This window comes from Helianthus annuus, chromosome 14 (genome assembly GCF_002127325.2).
Source record: "Helianthus annuus cultivar XRQ/B chromosome 14, HanXRQr2.0-SUNRISE, whole genome shotgun sequence".
Taxonomy (NCBI): Eukaryota; Viridiplantae; Streptophyta; class Magnoliopsida; order Asterales; family Asteraceae; genus Helianthus; species Helianthus annuus.
Genome location: NC_035446.2, coordinates 170,626,826 through 170,645,542, shown reverse-complemented (window position 1 = coordinate 170,645,542; position 18,717 = coordinate 170,626,826). Strand labels below are relative to the sequence as shown.

Genomic DNA, 18,717 nt, shown 5'->3' with positions numbered 1-18,717 from the left:
CGATAAATTATGTTTTATATATCTAAACATAATAACTATACATACAATTATTTGAGTCTAGGAAAAGTAATAAGAAAATTTAACGGACCTATACATAAATTGTTTTTGAAGCAATTATGTAAGACATTGCAAACTTAGTATAAAATGAAGAGGCAATGGTCCGTAGCCAAACCATAGGACGCAGACAACTGTGTCAGATAACCAAGAACAATACTCCGGAGTCTGAAGGGATCCGCCGGACAACTAACTTCAATTGTGATTAGTTCGGCAGGAGCCACTAGTAGCCACGTCATCAAAGCCCAAAGGTATAAATACCCCTCCCATTACAACCAAAGTACGTTTACACTTTTTCACGTGCTTTCTCTCCTCTCCAAATATTTATCCTCATGCCGAAGGTGGTCACTGAGTGGTCCTCCCACATTTGCAATGAAACGGTTTACTATTTTGCAGGTCCATTACACTTGCTAAAATCCTGATCAAGTCTTAAGTTCTCGATCTTCACAAACATTCATGAGTTGTCCCCCCTCTTTCAACCGCATGTTTCCCCGGAAACAAAAAAAAGTGTGTAAAATGTATGGTTTGGTCTGTAAATTTATGGATTCAATCGACTTGAAATAAGAGAACGAGAGATGGTATGTGATATTTTATTGCTAATTTGTCTCTACTCAAGAGAATCCTTTATCTTCTAGATTATATTTCATTGCTAATTTGTCGATCATAACCTGGTTAGTCGGCGTTGAGAGACGGATCAGACAACTTTATGGAAGTTGTAGCAAGACAGAGTTCCAACATAAGGGAACACGAGACAAATCAAAGAGGATGTGATAAGGAGATCGAGTCATGGGGCTAGGGCTTCTACTCGAATTTGAACGACGAGATCTCATGATAAAGAACTTCTTAAGGGTTTTATATAGATTTTTTAGTTGATTGGGTTTAATTCAATTCTTTTTACTCGATTAGGAAGAGATATTAATTTTTCCAATGATTGATGGAATTTATAGCCTATACCAATTCCATACTTGATGGAATTTATATTCTATACCAATTCCATACTATGCTTGTATCAACTAACTATGCTTCTATCAACCAAACACTAAGCACATTTATGTGTAAACAAGTATCAGTATTATTATATTATAAAGGGTATAAAAAGTGGTTGTGAGTAGAGGAGAAAGAAAATGTTACTGTTCATCTGTATATTTGGGGGGACACTGTTCACTCGTTATAATTTTTTAATATATTTTGAAAGTGGTTGTAAGTGGAAGTTAGAGAAAAATGTAATGATAATATTATTTAATTGAAATGAGAGAGAAAAAGTATTTGTTTTTAGTGGAAATATATTAATATAGGAGTTGTTTTTTAGTAGAATGTATGTATAATTTGATGGATTGGATGTGAATGCTCATCAGAATAATAAAAAATACTGTAACATATAACAACGTTCATTACTATTATTGTTATCTACTTCTAGATAATCATTCATAAATTGTACACATTTTCACCAACATCACTCACTCAAATACTGTATATTTATCTTTAACTATCTCAATAATCATCATAAATTAAAAAATATAACTATGTTAATACCAATTTGTGCCAAAAATAATTTACCATTTAAATCCCTCTTGTTCTTGATCTTTGATTCTATTCAAAACTCCCTCCACAGCCACATCAAATGCATCTTTCATCCCTTCAAGACCTTCATGTGGTTTTGCATACACAATTCTTGGAATATATTCTATCACTTTCTCTCTCATTTTCCTCACTTCATCTTCCTTAAAATTTTCAAGAACTTCTTTTATGGATTTCCCATTTAGAATCTCTTTTTTGTCTATAAAAACCGAATAGCTTTCGGGTTGACCCGGTAAGAACCATTCATACTGAGAGTAAGCAGTTCGGTTCCAGAAGAAAACCGGAATGGAACCCGCAATCATGCAGTCGAAAATCGACCGACGGGTGAAGCTATCCCCACGGGGTTGAAGACAAAAGTCCGACCCGAGAAAAGATTCAAGTATCAATGACGTCCCGTTTGAGCATTTTGACCCGCCACAATCCACAACCCGACAAGAACCCGATGAGTTGTAACACTGGTTCAACAACAACCCACGGAAATCGTTCTTGATAAGGCCACGTGTTGCACCGGCAAAACAAAATAAGGTGGCGCGTGTACGTGTACGAACAAACTCCTGCCATGTGGTGACGTCAGACGCAGATGTGGGATGGAATCCAGTGGGATAGGGTACACCGACATCAAAATAGTCCCACGAGTTTCGTTCAATCAGAAGACGTGTAATGTTTCTCATACCCGGTAAATAGATGCATCTAGAGCCCCATCCTTCCTCCTTAGACCGACGGAAATCCCATGTGATGCGGCCCATAGTAATAAAATGATCCCAACCGTCCGATTTTTTCCAGTACGGTTGATCATGAACCCACTTAAGCATCATATGACAATGACGATCACGGTCTTCCGCCGTGTAATTTTCCGTCCATAGATATTTTCCGACAGCAAGTCCGGCGTAGAACGGAATGTAATAAGCGGTAGCTGATTCGGCGTCTAGCGTTCGACACCGGTAGTTCAACATCCGATTATGATATATAATCTCCGACGCGAACTGATCCGTCCAAAACCACGCTCGTAATAAACTCTCCGGTATTACTCCGGCGAGTTTTGTAGCACTCCGTCCAAACCCATCATTCGAATACGTATCGCAACGAGAACCCCAAGGGTTTAATTCATGACAATTTTCTAACAATTCAGTATTAAAAAACTTTGGCAAGTCATAAACGAATACCTTACCGGAGGGGCATTCGGTGTCTCCGATTGCATGTGATTCAGGGAGGGGTTGGCGGGTGGTGAGGACGGTGGATGTGTGGAAGTTTCGAGCGGTTAAGAGGAGGAGGATCTGGAGGAAGACGACAAAGAAGATAAGCCATGTGCGAGGAAGATGAGGTTTGAGTGTAGTGAATGAATTTTTCCGATCTAGTTCTGGTTTTGGGGGTTTATGCGAAGGTGTATCGGAAAGAGGAAGCATGAGAATGAGAGTGATGGATTTAGTTTTTTATTTATTTTTTCCGGCGGAGTATGGCCGGAGAATAAGGTGGGGTTGTATTGATTTGTTGAAAGATTTTAGGGCGATGAAGGGGTGGCAGGCTGAGAGAGAATGGGAAAGTTAGGGATTATTTGTTGAGAAGATATAGGGTGTAGACAGGCTAAGTCCATAATACTGAATGATCTTTTTTTTTTTGGTATAATTACATAATCAGCCTTCATGTACGGTAACTTTACAAGTGACCAAACAATAGTTCTCATTGTGAAACAATAAGACCGAAGAAAAGGGTCCTACACACCGATAATAAATTTACAATTGAAACGTGACTATATTTTTAAGCTTTACTTTATTACTTATCTTTTTGTACAGAGACGGTTTGAGAATTCGTGTACCATGTTTAAGATCGAAAAAACTTAACGAAATTGAGTATTGAGCTCAATAAAACCTAAACCTAAGGGTGGAGGGTATAACCCTCGGGGACTTGTGCGGTGACTTGAGTCACCGATTCGGCGACTATACCCTCGGTTTGGGGGAAATCGGTGAGGAGGAGAGAGGTTGTCATTTTCGGTGAGTGTTCACCGATGTGTTTGAGAAGGGAGGAGAGAGGAGAGACCAATCAAGGTTTTTTTTTTTTTCTTTTTTTAAATCGAGAGGTGTATGACTATACCTAGTGATTAAGTGTAAAATGTGGAGTAGAATGAGGAGTTGACATGACATGATATTATTGGGTAAGATTTCACTCAAACACCCTAAGTTGTTTGACTATACCCTCCACTCTAATGCCAATGGGCTAATAACTAATCTAAACTATAAAAATAGTTTTGTACGTGTGCTTATTTTGATGTTTATATGAGTATACCCTATTTATTTATTTTCTTTACATATACATATCAGTTTTTTTTTAAAATTGTGTGCTTTTCGAAATATCGGGTCCTGTCCGGTGGTCCTTTCCGCCTATCCTCAGGGCCGGCCATGCTTTTTATATATGACTTCTAATATATGATAACTAAGGTTCGACTCCCACTCGCCCCATTATTTTCTGCGGCATCCAGATGAAGGGTGAATACAGGTGGTGTCGGTTCGTCTTGGATGAGAGACGAGCTTTTACTGATTATTTCACTGTCATGTCTTCGGGCGGGTGGAGGTCGGGTTTCCGCGTATCTTAGAGAGCCAAGAGGCTGGCGACGGTCGAGTAGTCGACCTTGGCCATAATGCCCGGTGTCACGGTGGTTGACACGTCGTTCTCTGCCATTAATAAAAACAAAAAAACAAAACGCCAATACAAAAGTTTGATATTTGATAGGCCTATCTTGAGAAGATTTTCACTCGGTCGTCAACATGAGACGTGTCTATATTTTAATGTTTGTCTCAACTTAACTAAAACCATATATATTTACCTATATTATTATAAATAATTCTTTCGTAGTCATTTGGTAATATAGTAAATGAGGTAGGTAAAAAGGTTTTCACGTCTTTACTTATATCTATATTTCACTTAAAGAAAACATGTTTAGAGGGTGTTTGGGGTTTCTTATTTTGAGGGTAAAAGGACTTTTGAAGGGCAAAAGCACTTTTGAAAAGTGTTTGGCTTTCCTTTTTGAAGGGCAAAAGTCCTTTGATTTGCTAAAAGTCAGGATTTTCTGACTTATTTTGGGCAAAAATCCTTTTGCAAAAGTTGAAAAATAAGCAAAGCCAAACATGCCCTTAGAGTAGTATGACTTCAACATTTTATACTTGTCTTTGACAAAAAATTCCTGTTAATTTTGCATTGTCATGATATAATATGTAAAATAAAATCAAACTGCGTAGTATAATTTTTTTAAACATAGTGGTAGTTGTAGTGACAGTTATAAACTTTATGCCAATACTATAACGAAATGTTTCGTTTCATATGTTAAAATTTAATTATCCGTTACTTGTGCATACATCCATTTTGTCATCTATACAACAAAAAAACAACGGTAAGCAACATGCCAAAGAAAAGGACCACAGAAACACAGATCAAGAGAAACAAAAGTTCGATGTACGTTTTCTATATTGTTCTAAAACCACCTAGAGTATTTTTTTTAATATCCTAAACGTGTATGTATATGTATGTATAGAATGAATGTATATATATATTCATTCTATACTTATATTTAAGTTACAAAGACCAGTTTTTATAAATGTATATATAATGAATATTTAATCTACCGTAAATCATACTTATATAGTTGCGAAACGTGAGTGCTTTTGTATATATATACACACACAATGTATATACGATTTTTTGATGTTTTAGGTTTAAATTATGTTCTCGGCTCATATTGTCGACTCCACTGCAACGCGCGGGTTTCCTACTAGTATACTAGTAAAACTTATTTTAAAAATAGAGTTAAGTGCCATTTACGTCTCTGTAGTTTGTACATTTTTGCCATTTGAGGTCAAATTTCCAAATTGTATCATTTTCCTACCTAACATTCTCAAAACGTATCATGTCAGTCCAAAAAACTAACTCAGTTAAAAAAACACAGTTAGCTCAGGGGTAAAACACGGTGGCTCTGAGTGGTTAAGAGGTTTTACATACCCTCCACTGTGCACCAATCTCCGACCCTCCAAACCACTATGTAAAATGACCATTTTATCCATAAGCTAACTGAGTTTTTTTAAATATGATTATTTTTTTTTTTTTGGATTGAAATGACACATTTTAAGGATGTGAGGGAGAAAAATGGTAGAATTTTATAAATTGGTCTGGAATGACAAAAATAGACAAACTAGATGAAAATAAATGACACTTTAACTCTAAAAAATATTTATAGTCGAGGGTTGATCAGGTCACCAGAAATAAAGCGGGTGATTTATGTTTTTCTAACGGCAAATTTAGATCACTGAAGGATTATTAGAGTATTATCGTGTCATCAACGGAATCATCCAATCATATCCATCTCTATTAAGCAATAATAAATATAATTCAGAAGAAAACTCAATAAATTTATAAAAAACTCTTTCGAATGGAAATAGAATCCATGACCTAATGATTATAAGTATTGTCTCACCCCCTACGATGCGAGTGGGATATAATGACATGGAGATTTATGCAACAAGATGAAGGTGAAGCTGAGTTTGTGGAATGGCGTGCCCAGTGTGGTTACCGGGTTACCAAGTGCAACCGACAGGGTAAGAATCTAACTTTACTGACACGTGTCAGTTATATGCGACCAAATGTACACGAGGAGCATGCTAGACCAACCAGTGGGGACAAGTATATTTATGAGATGCCACGTTGAAGGAGCAGTGCAACTAATGATCATGTGAGGGGCACGTGGCTTTAAGTGATGTAACTATAACAGCTTCTGCCTTAATTTGTTGAGCGATGTGTGGCGGGCCTCAAGCAAAATTGTGGCTCTAACAACAAGAGCATAAGATATTATTTAATTTTATGGTATTTCGAGGTAGTATATATAAGAGTAAATTTTCGTTTTTGCTCCCTGTGATTTGATCATTTTAACGGTTTTGCTCCAATAGTTTAAAAATAATCATTTTTCTTCCTGATTTTTATAATTTATCTTCATTTTGCTCCCAGCCTCTAACTCCATCAGGGAGGAAACTGGCGACAAACTCGAAAGATTAGGGAGCAAAGTGGTGACAAACTCGAAAGATCAGGGAGGAAAATGGCTATTTTTAAACTATTGGAGCAAAACCGTTAAAATGACCAAACCATAGGGAGCAAAACGGAAGTTTACTCTATATATAATTAGGTGGGGATGGATATAATCGGGTGATTTCGCTGATGATAATAGTCCGTTAGTGATCCAAATTTGCTGTTAAAAAATTGTAGTATATATAAAGACGATTAGGATAGGGTGTTGTAAATAGCGAACCAGGAATTATTAGAGTTTAATCAAACTTTTAAAAGGTGTGGTCGAGATTTTGCCTTGTAAAACACATTAATTTTTTTCAAACAGTGTGTCTGTTCACCCAACCCTCTACCTAGCCCCCCCCCCCCCCCCGAGTGTTGTCGTGTTGGTGCGAGTTTAAATCACTATAAGTATGATTATATTTTTGTTTTAACGGCGAACTAACGACTCTTAATTTGCTCTATTAACTATCAACACAGGCGTAGCCAGGAATTTTTTTCCTACTGGTGCGGAAATTTTTTAGGGACAAATGATCGATTATCTATCACTAAATTTCGGCTTTTTCTGCGGGTTCGATTTTGAAATTTCTATGGATGCGAAGTCGAAATACACGTATATATAACACTATTTTTTTGGGGTTCTACCGAACCCGTACATACGTCTCTATGTACCTACTGTTGGAAATATTAAAGAGGTAAACATACAAGTTGGTATGTTTCCTCCATCCCACATTTGTGGAGTGAGTGAAGTTTGATTGGTTTATAAGGGATTACCGCTTATGGGCTTCCATAGTGTTAAATGGGTTGAGAAGTGGATGAAGCCCACACGCGCGCCGAGCCGAGCCGAGCCGCGAGCTCGCGAATGGGCGCACTTTGCACTTTGCACTTCGCACGTACGCATCGTCGCGAGGAGCTTTTATTTTTAGCTAAGGTCTGGTCAGGTGGGTCAGATCTGTGGATCGAATGAGATAGGGAGATAGAGATGAATTCGAAACAGTGGGGGTTATCCCATTATCTCTAGTAATACAAATTCGTATGGGATGTATATCCAGCAACCGAATTTGTATGGGATATGTATTCAGTAATACGAATTGGTTATGGATGGTTATCCCACTCCCCTTTTTTCTCATTCTTTGGTGAATCATAACGTATAAATAAAAGCCTCCTGCTACCCATTCATTCACTCCAATTTTCGCAGTCTTCTCTCCTCCCACCGGTGTGTTCGAGTTTTCTCTCCAGCTTCTGCGTTTTCTGGTTTCCATTGCTGTTGGAATACCAGATCAGTTCTGCATTAAATCCTGGGAGTTTACGCTGCAGCTCACAGCAATACGAGCGCGTAAAATCCTTTAAGGACTCGTTCAAGGATCTTTGTTCTCAATCGGCAGGTTGGTTTTAATTTTGCGTGTTCTTTAAATTCGTCCGACAACGGGACAGTCTCCTTCTACCTTTCTTTAATCAGTTTGCTCAAGTTGGAACAAACTGGTTGGCTGATAACTCGGTAATTATTAAATTAACTGTTTGATTGAATTATTTTCAACACCTACGCCCCTGACTATCAATATCAGCATCTTCAGGATTTAAACCTTACACGTTTAAGATAGAGTAGATACACTTTACCACCAATCACCATAATATGTCCATTGGAGATTTGGAGAGGATTATATGGTTTTTGATTAAAAGTTTGTTGTTAAAAAATAAATACATGACCGACGAGTTGATGTGTATGTGGGTTAGGATTTAGGATTCTAACTCTATGAAAGTCTAAAATATGATCTGACAACGATATAAAGTCCACAAGAGATGATGTTTGTTTAATCGACCAGTACTTGAAACGTGAAAGACATGGTGAACCATGTTTCTGCTCATCTTCTGCATGCATAACAAGTGGATAGATAATGTATAATGTGTATTGGTCTTAAATATAAAGGACTTTTTTTGGCCTATGTGTTACATACAGTTTGAATTAAAGTTTACATTTAATATAGTTTATATTTGACTCTTGTGAAAGTCTTAATGAAAAGGATAGTGAATAATGTAAACGGGTATCATGCCAGTGACAAGTATTTATAAAGTTAATTTTAATTATGAATTTTGTTTTGATCAACACTGCTTTGACTAGATTCTAGTTCTTCCTTATCACCCATCCATGTTTCATTATCTTCATTTTATAATCTTCATCATTTAATTTAACTTTCAAACATTTTTCATCTTTATCATATTCAATCTTATATTATGATTCTCTTAAATGACCATCTTCAACACATCTTTATTGACTAACCAACCACAAACATCAAATATTCAAATACATTATAAAGACATCATTTTAACTTTAAACAAAGAAGGTTATTAATTTAGTTTACTCAATCTTTTCAAGATACCAAGTCTACTTACAAGCTAGTGTGTTTTATTATGTGAGTATGTGACTAACTTTTTTAAAGAAGTTTATTCTTATAGTTTTATGTGAGACAAATTATTTTATAAATTATTTGAAACCAGTTCCTTCTAATAAACATAAAAACTGTCATCCATGATTGATAAAAAAGTAAAAAAAAAAGTCAAACTTTTAAAAATGGCCGTCATCCCACATTGAATAAGGAATAAAGTTGTGTAAAAAGAACCCGACCATAAGAGTATAAGGTATGGTTTCATTTTCTCTGTCTATAGAAACAACCACCTTGAAGCCATCACAACACCACCTTGATGCCGTGATCATGCCACAACCCACACCATAAACCATAACACCATAACACATGTGGTGTTTGTTTTTTCTAAAAAAATATGTGCAGGCTCTTCTGTCTATGCTACGCAGACCACGCGCAGACATTGCCATTTGCAGACTGTTTGTTTTTCCGAAGAAGTTTCATTAAAAAACGTCCACGCGAGCTCTTCTTGGTCATGTTCAAGTAACTTGAAATTTAAAGCTCGCTCTAAAAAGTTCGGAAACAGTTGGCTCGAGATCGGCTCGCTTGTAAACAAACCGGTTTGGCTCGGCTTATTAACAATTTTAGTCTTAGTTTAATTATGTTTTACATTAGATAGTGTAATTTGTTTAAATCTTGAATTGTTGATACCACCTATTTTGTAGAAATTTATACGTTTTAAAGGTTCTAGATTTTTTTTTTTTTTTATAATTTGTTGAATGTATCATCACAACGCATCAATAGGTAGAAAAGAGAATCCAAATGATCATGTTGAATTAGGGTTGTTCAAATGGCTAGATGCTCACTCATAAATGCTTCATCGAAATCGACTAAGTTGTAAACGCACCAGCTCGGCTTGGTTTGCAACCTATCCGTGTTCAAGCTCAACTCTACCCCGGCTAGATTCAGCTCGTGAACATCCCTAGCCGCGAGTACATCCAAGTCGATATATAATAGGTTTTGATATGTGAACTGATCCGCTTCTCACATTTCAACCCATTGTTAGTGATTCATAGGGCAGGCTACACCACTAAGTGAAGCAATTTATTTATTTAATAAAGGGTGATGTGATAGTAATAGGAATAGTATTCTTCATAAATAAGGGGAAGGGGTGCATGTGGAAATCAATTCCTGAAAAGGACGTAGCAAAAAGGCAGTAGTGGGTGTAAATGTGCAATTAAGCTTGATGGTTTCAAACTTTCAATTTCAATGACAACTGGACTGCTTTCAAGTGGGCCCAAACCGGCCCATCATGTTCTCACCCAATATGCTCACCGACAAAAATAACTTTTTGACTGAATGCACATAATTGTCCTTTCGACTCAAATGGTCTTAGGATTTGATAGTAACCCGTTAAAAGAAATTTTTGTTACATTTCGTGGAGTTTAATAAAATTGAAATAAATAGTGTATCTTATAGGTAAAAAACCTGACTTACCTCTTGAAAATATGGTTAAACCCTTCATCAACATCCTCAGAAAATAATTCTTGGGTCCGCCACTGCTTAATCGACAATCAAAGAGAGATGTGACCTACGTGTAATTTGATGTCAAAGAAATAGGACGAATCATGCGACATTGAAGAGTATAAATTTCATCAGGGCATCGGTGTAATATTAACTTGATGATTGGACTTTAGCAAGACTTGCCCCTAACTTAAGGGCATAAAAACCCTTGCTCTAGCTCTTTAGCTTTCTTATGTAGTAGCTATAATTAAATAGCACCGATGCCAATGATGAAATTTATACTCTCCTCTGTCGCATGATTCGTCCTATTTACTTGACATCGAATTACAGTAGGTGCCATCTCTCTCTGATTGTCGATTAAGCAGTGGCGGACCCAAAAATTATTTTCGGAAGATGTTGATGAAGGGTTTAACCATATTTTCAAGGGGTGAGTCGGGTTTTTTACCAATAAAATACACTATTTCTTATCAAGAGGCGCGTCTGCCCACCCAGGTCCGCCCTTGTGGTTAACTTCAAGGTTGATTCACTATCATTGCCTAGCATGTGGATAAAGTTGAAGTGAACTTGCTAATCATACGTGTTGTCTTTTTCCATAATTATAAGTTAGACAAGCTCATGTGTCATTCTTGGTATCATTCCAACAACAATTGGCAGATCATAAGCTCTTGCATTCCTCACGGTCTACAATTATGTATTATATTTGTTAGGTTGTAACTAAACCTTGCGGGCATAGATTGTGTTCGATCTAAGTATGTATAATTACATATTTACATATGAATTTATATTTAAACAAGCAAATTCGAATACTTTTTCAAATTTGATTCAAATAATGATACCCTTAAACTATACTATAGGCCCATAATGAAAGACGAGGATACAAAACATTAGATTAAAACAATATGATTTGTAGAGCAGTGTCGCTTTCCATGAGGATGAGGATTTTGGTGAAGAGTGATGTATACCTAATACCTATATGTCACAAAAAAATGAAAAACTTGTAAGGCAATTAATATAATTCTAAGGCTTAAGCTTGCTCTACGATATATGCAATACAAAAAAAAAAAATATTTATAAATAACTGTGGTACTGTCCCTTAACAAGCACATGTAGTTTTGGACAAACCAAACTTTACTCCTAGAACCTTTGTTTGATACAACGAGTATAAATTGTCTTTTTTCCAGGGATGTAGCATCTTCTTGTGGGGAATAAAAGTTAAAAACTTTAACCATAAAGCAATAATAACTAAACATGTAATACAAATATACAATAAATATTCTTTCTTTGCTTATCAAATTCTCTCTCAGTGACCCCCCCCCCCCCCCCCCTCTTCCACTTTTCTAAAGGTGGGTATCTAACATTAATATCATCTTTTACATCTTAATTGTTATTGTTTTTTTTTTTTTTTTGAACAAGATTCTAAGTTATTGATTTATCATACGTTCAGAATTTCAAGACCAGAAAATAAATACTTGCTCTAAGTTATCGATTTATCATGCATTCAAAATTTCAAAGACCAGTAAATTAATATATGCTTACAAGTTACAAGTATCTGAAAGAATTCCAATTTCGTGTTTGCATGACAAATTGTAACTTCATTAGTAGTTTCCTTGTTTAGTGGGAAGAATCTAGGTGAATGAATATACAATCATGAGGAGTATTTTGTTACGAACTGAATCATTAACCAATTAGTATTTTGTTACGAACTGAATCGTTAACCAATTAATACAAAGAAAGTAGATAAGAGCTTGGAATAACTTTAGAAAGACTAGACTTAACTAGTTTAATACCCGTCCGGTGGACGGGGTATTTTAATGTCATAGTAACACAACTATTCTTTTCTTTGCGTTCACCCTACACAAAACATTATATGTTTCAAATAGCGCATTGGTATGAAAGACTGAAAGTAATTCAAACATCAATTCAAGCCAACCATTAACACATAACTAAAAATGATTGTCTCAAACTAAATTATTTGACCCGTTAACAAACCCACCAAATCAACTATACAACTCTCATATCTTCCCAGTGACACAACACACCGTTATTCAATCAGTTTCACCAAAAACAATCAAAAGTCCGTAATCGAGCGAATTAATCCGAAACTTATCCGGTTTTTAACCAAAAATCACTCCGAAGCTGATTTAAAATCAACCGAATATCACTGAACTTTCTCGAAAAAACAACTGATTCAGATTTGTTTTCAATTCTTTCTCTATCTTCAAGAAACCTGCAAATCTTATCAAATTCTCAGCAAGTTGTTAACTATTTAAACAATTTGTAAATAAATGATTATCACACTTGCATTTATCACACTTGCATTGAATCAATATGATCACACTGAACAAAGAAAGTTGTTGAATCCATGAAACTGTTCAGAACACTTTGATTATCACACTAAATCAACCCGAATCTTGTCAAAAATCAATCGAATCTGTTCAGAATTATAAAAATCTTAACCATCAATCACCGATTCAAAACGAAAATCTCAAACGATACACCGAATCTTTAACCGAAACAGTTAGATTTTATTCGAAACAAACTAAAACGGATTGAAACTCGTTTGAAACACGTTAAAAATCAATCTAGTTCTTCGTTCAGATGCAAGTTTTGAATATTCAATTTACGAAGCTGATGCAAGAACTATATACACTATCAAGTCAACAACACCATTTTATGTAACTCGGATCTTTAAATTAAATCTAATTTCTATGGTATTTGTTATTCAGATCTTGATTCTTACAAAACCAAACTTATTATGATATATAACAACATTATGATCAATATACTATGTTTGTTCAAGTTTCATCCGTTATATCAAACAGAAACTGTTGAAATCAATATAAATTGTTCGAAAAGTATGAAATATGATCAGAATGTTTGAACTTTCAACTGAAAATTACCGAAGCCTAATCGAATCAACCGAAAATCAATCAACTGAAAATCACCGAAGCCTAATCGAATCAACCGAAAATCAATCGAAATCAATCCGAGTTCACCGAAACATGACTGAATTATTCCAGAATTGATATTAACAATTTGAAAGCTTGAAAACTGATGTAAATGGTCCGAAAAAGAGATAATCAAACTGAAAATCAATCGTTTCAATACGAAATTCAATAAAAAACTATTCAAAATCAATCCTATTCGCTCTAATTTCGAATCAAAAACTCAACTTCGCATGGACTATAAAAACGATCATCTCAACAAAAAACATTTTTGATTTTGATTCTGATCAGAAAACATGTCTAACAGTTTAATATAATCACACTATGAACAAATTTCAACCGTTTTAATCAGTTTTTATCCTTAAAAACAATCCATAATCAGTCTGAAAATCAACGAAATCTGACCGAAATACACGAACGACACCTCGAAAGACACCGAAAGTCGTCCGCTTCAATCACGATTACTGCCAAACAATACAAGACCTCCAAACAAACAGAAGGTACAGGACACCAAAACAGAAAATTGCATAGCCCCAAAAACATTAAGTCTCCTCCATCCTTCCCATGTAAGACCCGCCTTCTTTTGCCCTGTCTTTAACCCACGTGTAGCTCAACACCTTGGACTCTTCAACGATTCTAGACAACGACAGGGGTTTGTTATTAAATAACAAATTATTTCACACATTCCAAATGCACCAAATAACCGTCAAAATAACGGAATGGAACACTTTTTTCTTCTTTTACATCCATTGAAATACTTATGCAAACCCAAGAGATCTTTGAGATTAAATGCAAAGAATGGTGAAAAACCACACCATTGGCTTAGTACCTACCAATCATCCCGGCTGATTTCCATATCTCAATGAGGTAACGCCCAACGGTTTGTCTCTTTTCCAAATGCGCATCCTTTTTGTTTTTTTAAGAAATCAAACCAATCCGCTATCCAGATTTTGACTTTGAAACCAGCTGAAGTAAGTTTATTAAAACTTGGTGTCTTCATAACACCCTGTTCAGCAAACTGGATATGGTTAATTAGTTATACACATACAACATGTTATAGTTATGGCGATTAATGATCATAGAGGTAGTGCATGAATCACAATAATAATCAGCTAAAGTTAATCCTACAAATCCAATGTAAATGAAAAGTTACCAAATGCGGGAGTATATTATATGCTTCAATAACTGCTGCTAAAAGACCCTAATAGTGAACAGAGCATGAGTACACAAACCAATCCAATAGCCAATAAATTAAGGTATACTTTCAAAGGTACTCAAATTGTTGCAAAGTCTTTAACTTCATTGTAATCTTCAGGATTGACATGATTGAATTCATGTAGAACCTACAACAAAATGCTTACATAAGAGACCCTTTGTTTCTATAATACATCCTCCACAAACAAAATACCGCCGAAATAACTTAAAGAGTGTAATAAATGTAAATACCCTTTTAGAGCAAAAAAAAAATAAATAAAAATAACAATGGTGTTACAAAAGCATACATGCAACGATAACAAACGCGAACTCGAGGGGCATTCTCCTTAGATGTAAGAACAATTCTTCCATGAATACACTTATCACCAAAAAATATCACCAAAGTCTCGGCAATGATGCTACATAATCAAAAGCAAGTGTCTTCCCCAGACCTAAACCCGAAAGACAACACAGCTGCAGACAAACTGTTCAGCTCCACCTAGGCATATGATCGAACACCTGACATGCAAATAACATTCAAACCAAAAAAAAAACAATTTCTTTAACAGCTTAAACTTTGATGACCTAGTAAAACAAAACATAAAATCTGAACATCAATAAACAGTATCATTTGCACATCAACGAACACGTATCACTTACAGAAATTTAAATAACCAATCGATTGTAAAATCAACAATGAAGAACACAAATAGCCTAAACGAAACCTAGATAACGAATAAATAAAACGACACAACACCACCTACCTCTTTTAACGCCACCGCCATACCTAGGATTACCAGCGACCAGAGAAGTCTGTAAAGAAGAACATGTGAGGGCTGCGAATGAATAACAATCGAGGGATTCAAAGAGGAATCGATGCTTTAAATCGACAAATTTGATGTTGCGATGATATAGATGCATGGATTTGGTGACGAAGTTGACTTTTCAAAGTGCAGCGCAGAGATAAAGAGTGATGGAGGCGAATGGGGGCAAAATTGGAGGTTTGAGATTTGCTATTATAGAGAGGGTACATGGAAGTTACAGAAAACGTGCGGAGTACGTGGGAGAAATATAATTAAACTGCTTCATTTGAGAAGAGAGAATGCTAAACCTTCATGAATTTAAAAAGAAGTGTACATGGAAGTTACAGGAACATGGGGAGGAGAAGACGTGGGAGAGATTAAATCAGATAACCGTTCAAAACTTCCACATTTTAGAAGAGAGAGTATAACTTCTTGGACCAAGATCAAAAGTTGATGAGTTTAGATGGCTAGGATTATCCTATAAGTTGGTTAGACTTAATAGGTTCCATAAATATATATAAATATAGGGTAGGGATATGGTAAAAAGTGTTTAAAATGTAAGAAGGGTAAGAAGTGTTTTAAACCATTGGATATTTGATCTAATGGTTGAGATCAATAGGGTATAAAATGTAAATTGTGTTTTAATTAGAAGGACCTTATGTAAAAATTGAAGGGCAATAGTGACTTTTTCAACATTTCAAATATGGTAACCGTTTCAAAACCACCCATCAAACTCCTAAAGATCAGCGAATTATATGTAACCGCCATCAATCTCCAAAAAAAATCAGCGAATTTCTTCATACTTTAAAACATTCCCAGATTTTTAAAACGTAATCGCAGATTCAAGTCATGGTGTTTTATCTGGAGACATTGTTGATGGCGTGGTGTTTTATCTGGAGACATTGTTCATGGCGTAGTGTTTTATAAATACAAAACATTCCCAGATTTTAAAACACCATGACTAGGATTCAAGTCATGGTGTTTTATCTGGAGACCTTGTTCATAGTGTGGTGTTTTAAACATCTATGATTCAAGTCATGGTGTTTTATCAGGAGACATTATTCATGGCGTGGTGTTTTATCAATACAAAAACATTCCCATATTTTAAAACACCATGACTATGATTCAAGTCATGGTGTTTTTACATCTGGGCAATCAAATACAAAACATTCCCAGATTTTAAAACACCATGACTAGGATTCAAGTCATGGTGTTTTATCTGGAGACCTTGTTCATAGTGTGGTGTTTTAAACATCTATGATTCAAGTCATGGTGTTTTATCAGGAGACATTATTCATGGCGTGGTGTTTTATAAATACAAAAACACCATGACGGTGAATGATTTGTGGAGACGAAAGAAATTGGTGACGATGGTCGGAGATGCAGACGATGGTCGGAGAAGATGATCTGAGAATTAATGGCGATTTTATGATGAGAATTTACGATCACCATCCTAAAAAAACTCATCAGCGGTTATTTTTTTTAGCAATTATCTAGGAAATCAATTAATTGATAAGAATGGACAATTACTAATATACCCTTTTGAATTAATTAAGATTAGGGACACTTGTCATTCTCACATTATTTCTCACACTTCTTACAAAAGTTGGACTTTGTACAGGATCCTTTACCTATAAATATATATAATTTACATTTTATTCATACCTTAAACATCATAAGTTGTAGCTAATAAATAGCCTTACAATAGGAATACTTCAACATAAAAACTACCCACTACTTAGGGGGTGTTTGGGTTAGCTTATTTTGGAGCAACTTATGACTTATTAACTTATAAAAGTTAATAAGTTGTTTTTTGAGTGTTTGGGTTAGCTTATTTTAGAGGATTTTGTGTGTATGAGAAGTCATTTTTGAGAAGTCAGAATTTCTGACTTCTCACTTATGACTTATATAAGTTAATAAGTCATTTTGAGAAGGAATGCCAAACACCCACTTAATAACTTGACCACTACTGGATGACTAGCAATAAAGTTTCTAACACTACCGTAAAGTAATCCAATGGTTTTAGTAACTTGAGAAGAGACCCTTTTTGGTGGTGATACGGAAACAAAAACTGGAGGTGGTGTGATTGCGTGGAGTGGAGTTGTGGCGGAAGTGGGCGGTGGTGTTGGTTTACATGAGGCGGTGGGTGGTGGTTTCGAGGTGGAAGCGGGTGGTTTATTTTTGATAATATCATCCGGCCAATACTAGCCCCAATTTGATCCAAAATCTTGTTCAAGTCTTGGCGGAATACAACCGTGGGTTGAACGTCAATTTGTCCAACACAGTCGGGATGACAAAAATTGAAGTGGTTTATAAGAAGAAGCACTCCTTGTATATTGTTTACCTTTAGCCAAATACTAGTCGGGACTCTAAAGGGTTTGCACCCTAACTTGCAATAGTGTGTGGTGTAGGGATGAGCTCGGTACCGGTACCGAAGTTCGCCATATGTGGGTACCGGTACCGAAAATATTCAGTACGACACGTACGGTACCGGTATCCGACTGCAAGATTCAGTAAAATACCGGTACCGGTATTGAAAACACCAAAAAGTGGGTACCTATTCGGCACCGATAGACGCTTTGATGACGCATTTCGCACGCTCATGTCACCTCTTTTGTATTATTAAAAGTTTGTTCGAGTAACTTGATTCAGATTCGACCGGCCCATTGAGCGGTTTAGTGGTTTCTTATGAGTATCACGCCTACTTTACGGTACTTTTTGGAGCATTATCATTGAAATGCTGCATAAATCGTTTCTTTATGATAATTGCATGTTTTTTGACCTCCGAGACAAAAAGAAGTAAAAAAGACCAATAAATGAAGAAAATCCCGGAAGTCCGAAGCCTTGCACGACCATACATACATCATGCGCGACCATGTTACCATCGCGAAAAAAAAAATCAAAGGAAAACCAGGCATATACGGGCATGCACCACACTATGCATACATCATGCACATATTTCCCGACACTTCAACACTGATAAGCTGAAAATCTGCAAAGCTAAAGATTCTGTCATGTTATTAGATTAAATGAGAGAATGACAGATGACATTAATTTTAATCTTTTATTAGAATTCAGACTAAAAAGGTTAAAGTTAAATTAAATATAAATATAAAAATAAGGATAAAGATAAAGATAAGTGATATCTATATATTGTTTTGAATAATAATAATATAAATGAAATATATTAAATAAATATAAATAAGGGGCTGTTTGCTA

The 18,717-nt window shown here is 35.7% G+C and overlaps 1 protein-coding gene across 1 annotated transcript; it reads right to left on the bottom strand.

The window, feature by feature from the left end:
- Nucleotides 1-1,411: 1,411 nt before the first annotated feature.
- LOC110905076 (xyloglucan galactosyltransferase XLT2) lies at nucleotides 1,412-3,246 on the bottom strand. Its single transcript, XM_022150961.2, has one exon. The coding sequence runs from the start codon at nucleotides 3,033-3,035 to the stop codon at nucleotides 1,608-1,610; it is 1,428 nt and encodes a 475-aa protein (XP_022006653.1). The 5' UTR covers nucleotides 3,036-3,246; the 3' UTR covers nucleotides 1,412-1,607.
- Between the last annotated feature and the right edge of the window lie 15,471 nt (nucleotides 3,247-18,717).

Excerpts from the sequence above, each read along its gene's own strand:
- LOC110905076 (XM_022150961.2), bottom strand. The coding sequence starts at position 3,035 with ATGCTTCCTCTTTCCGATACACCTTCGCATAAACCCCCAAAACCAGAA.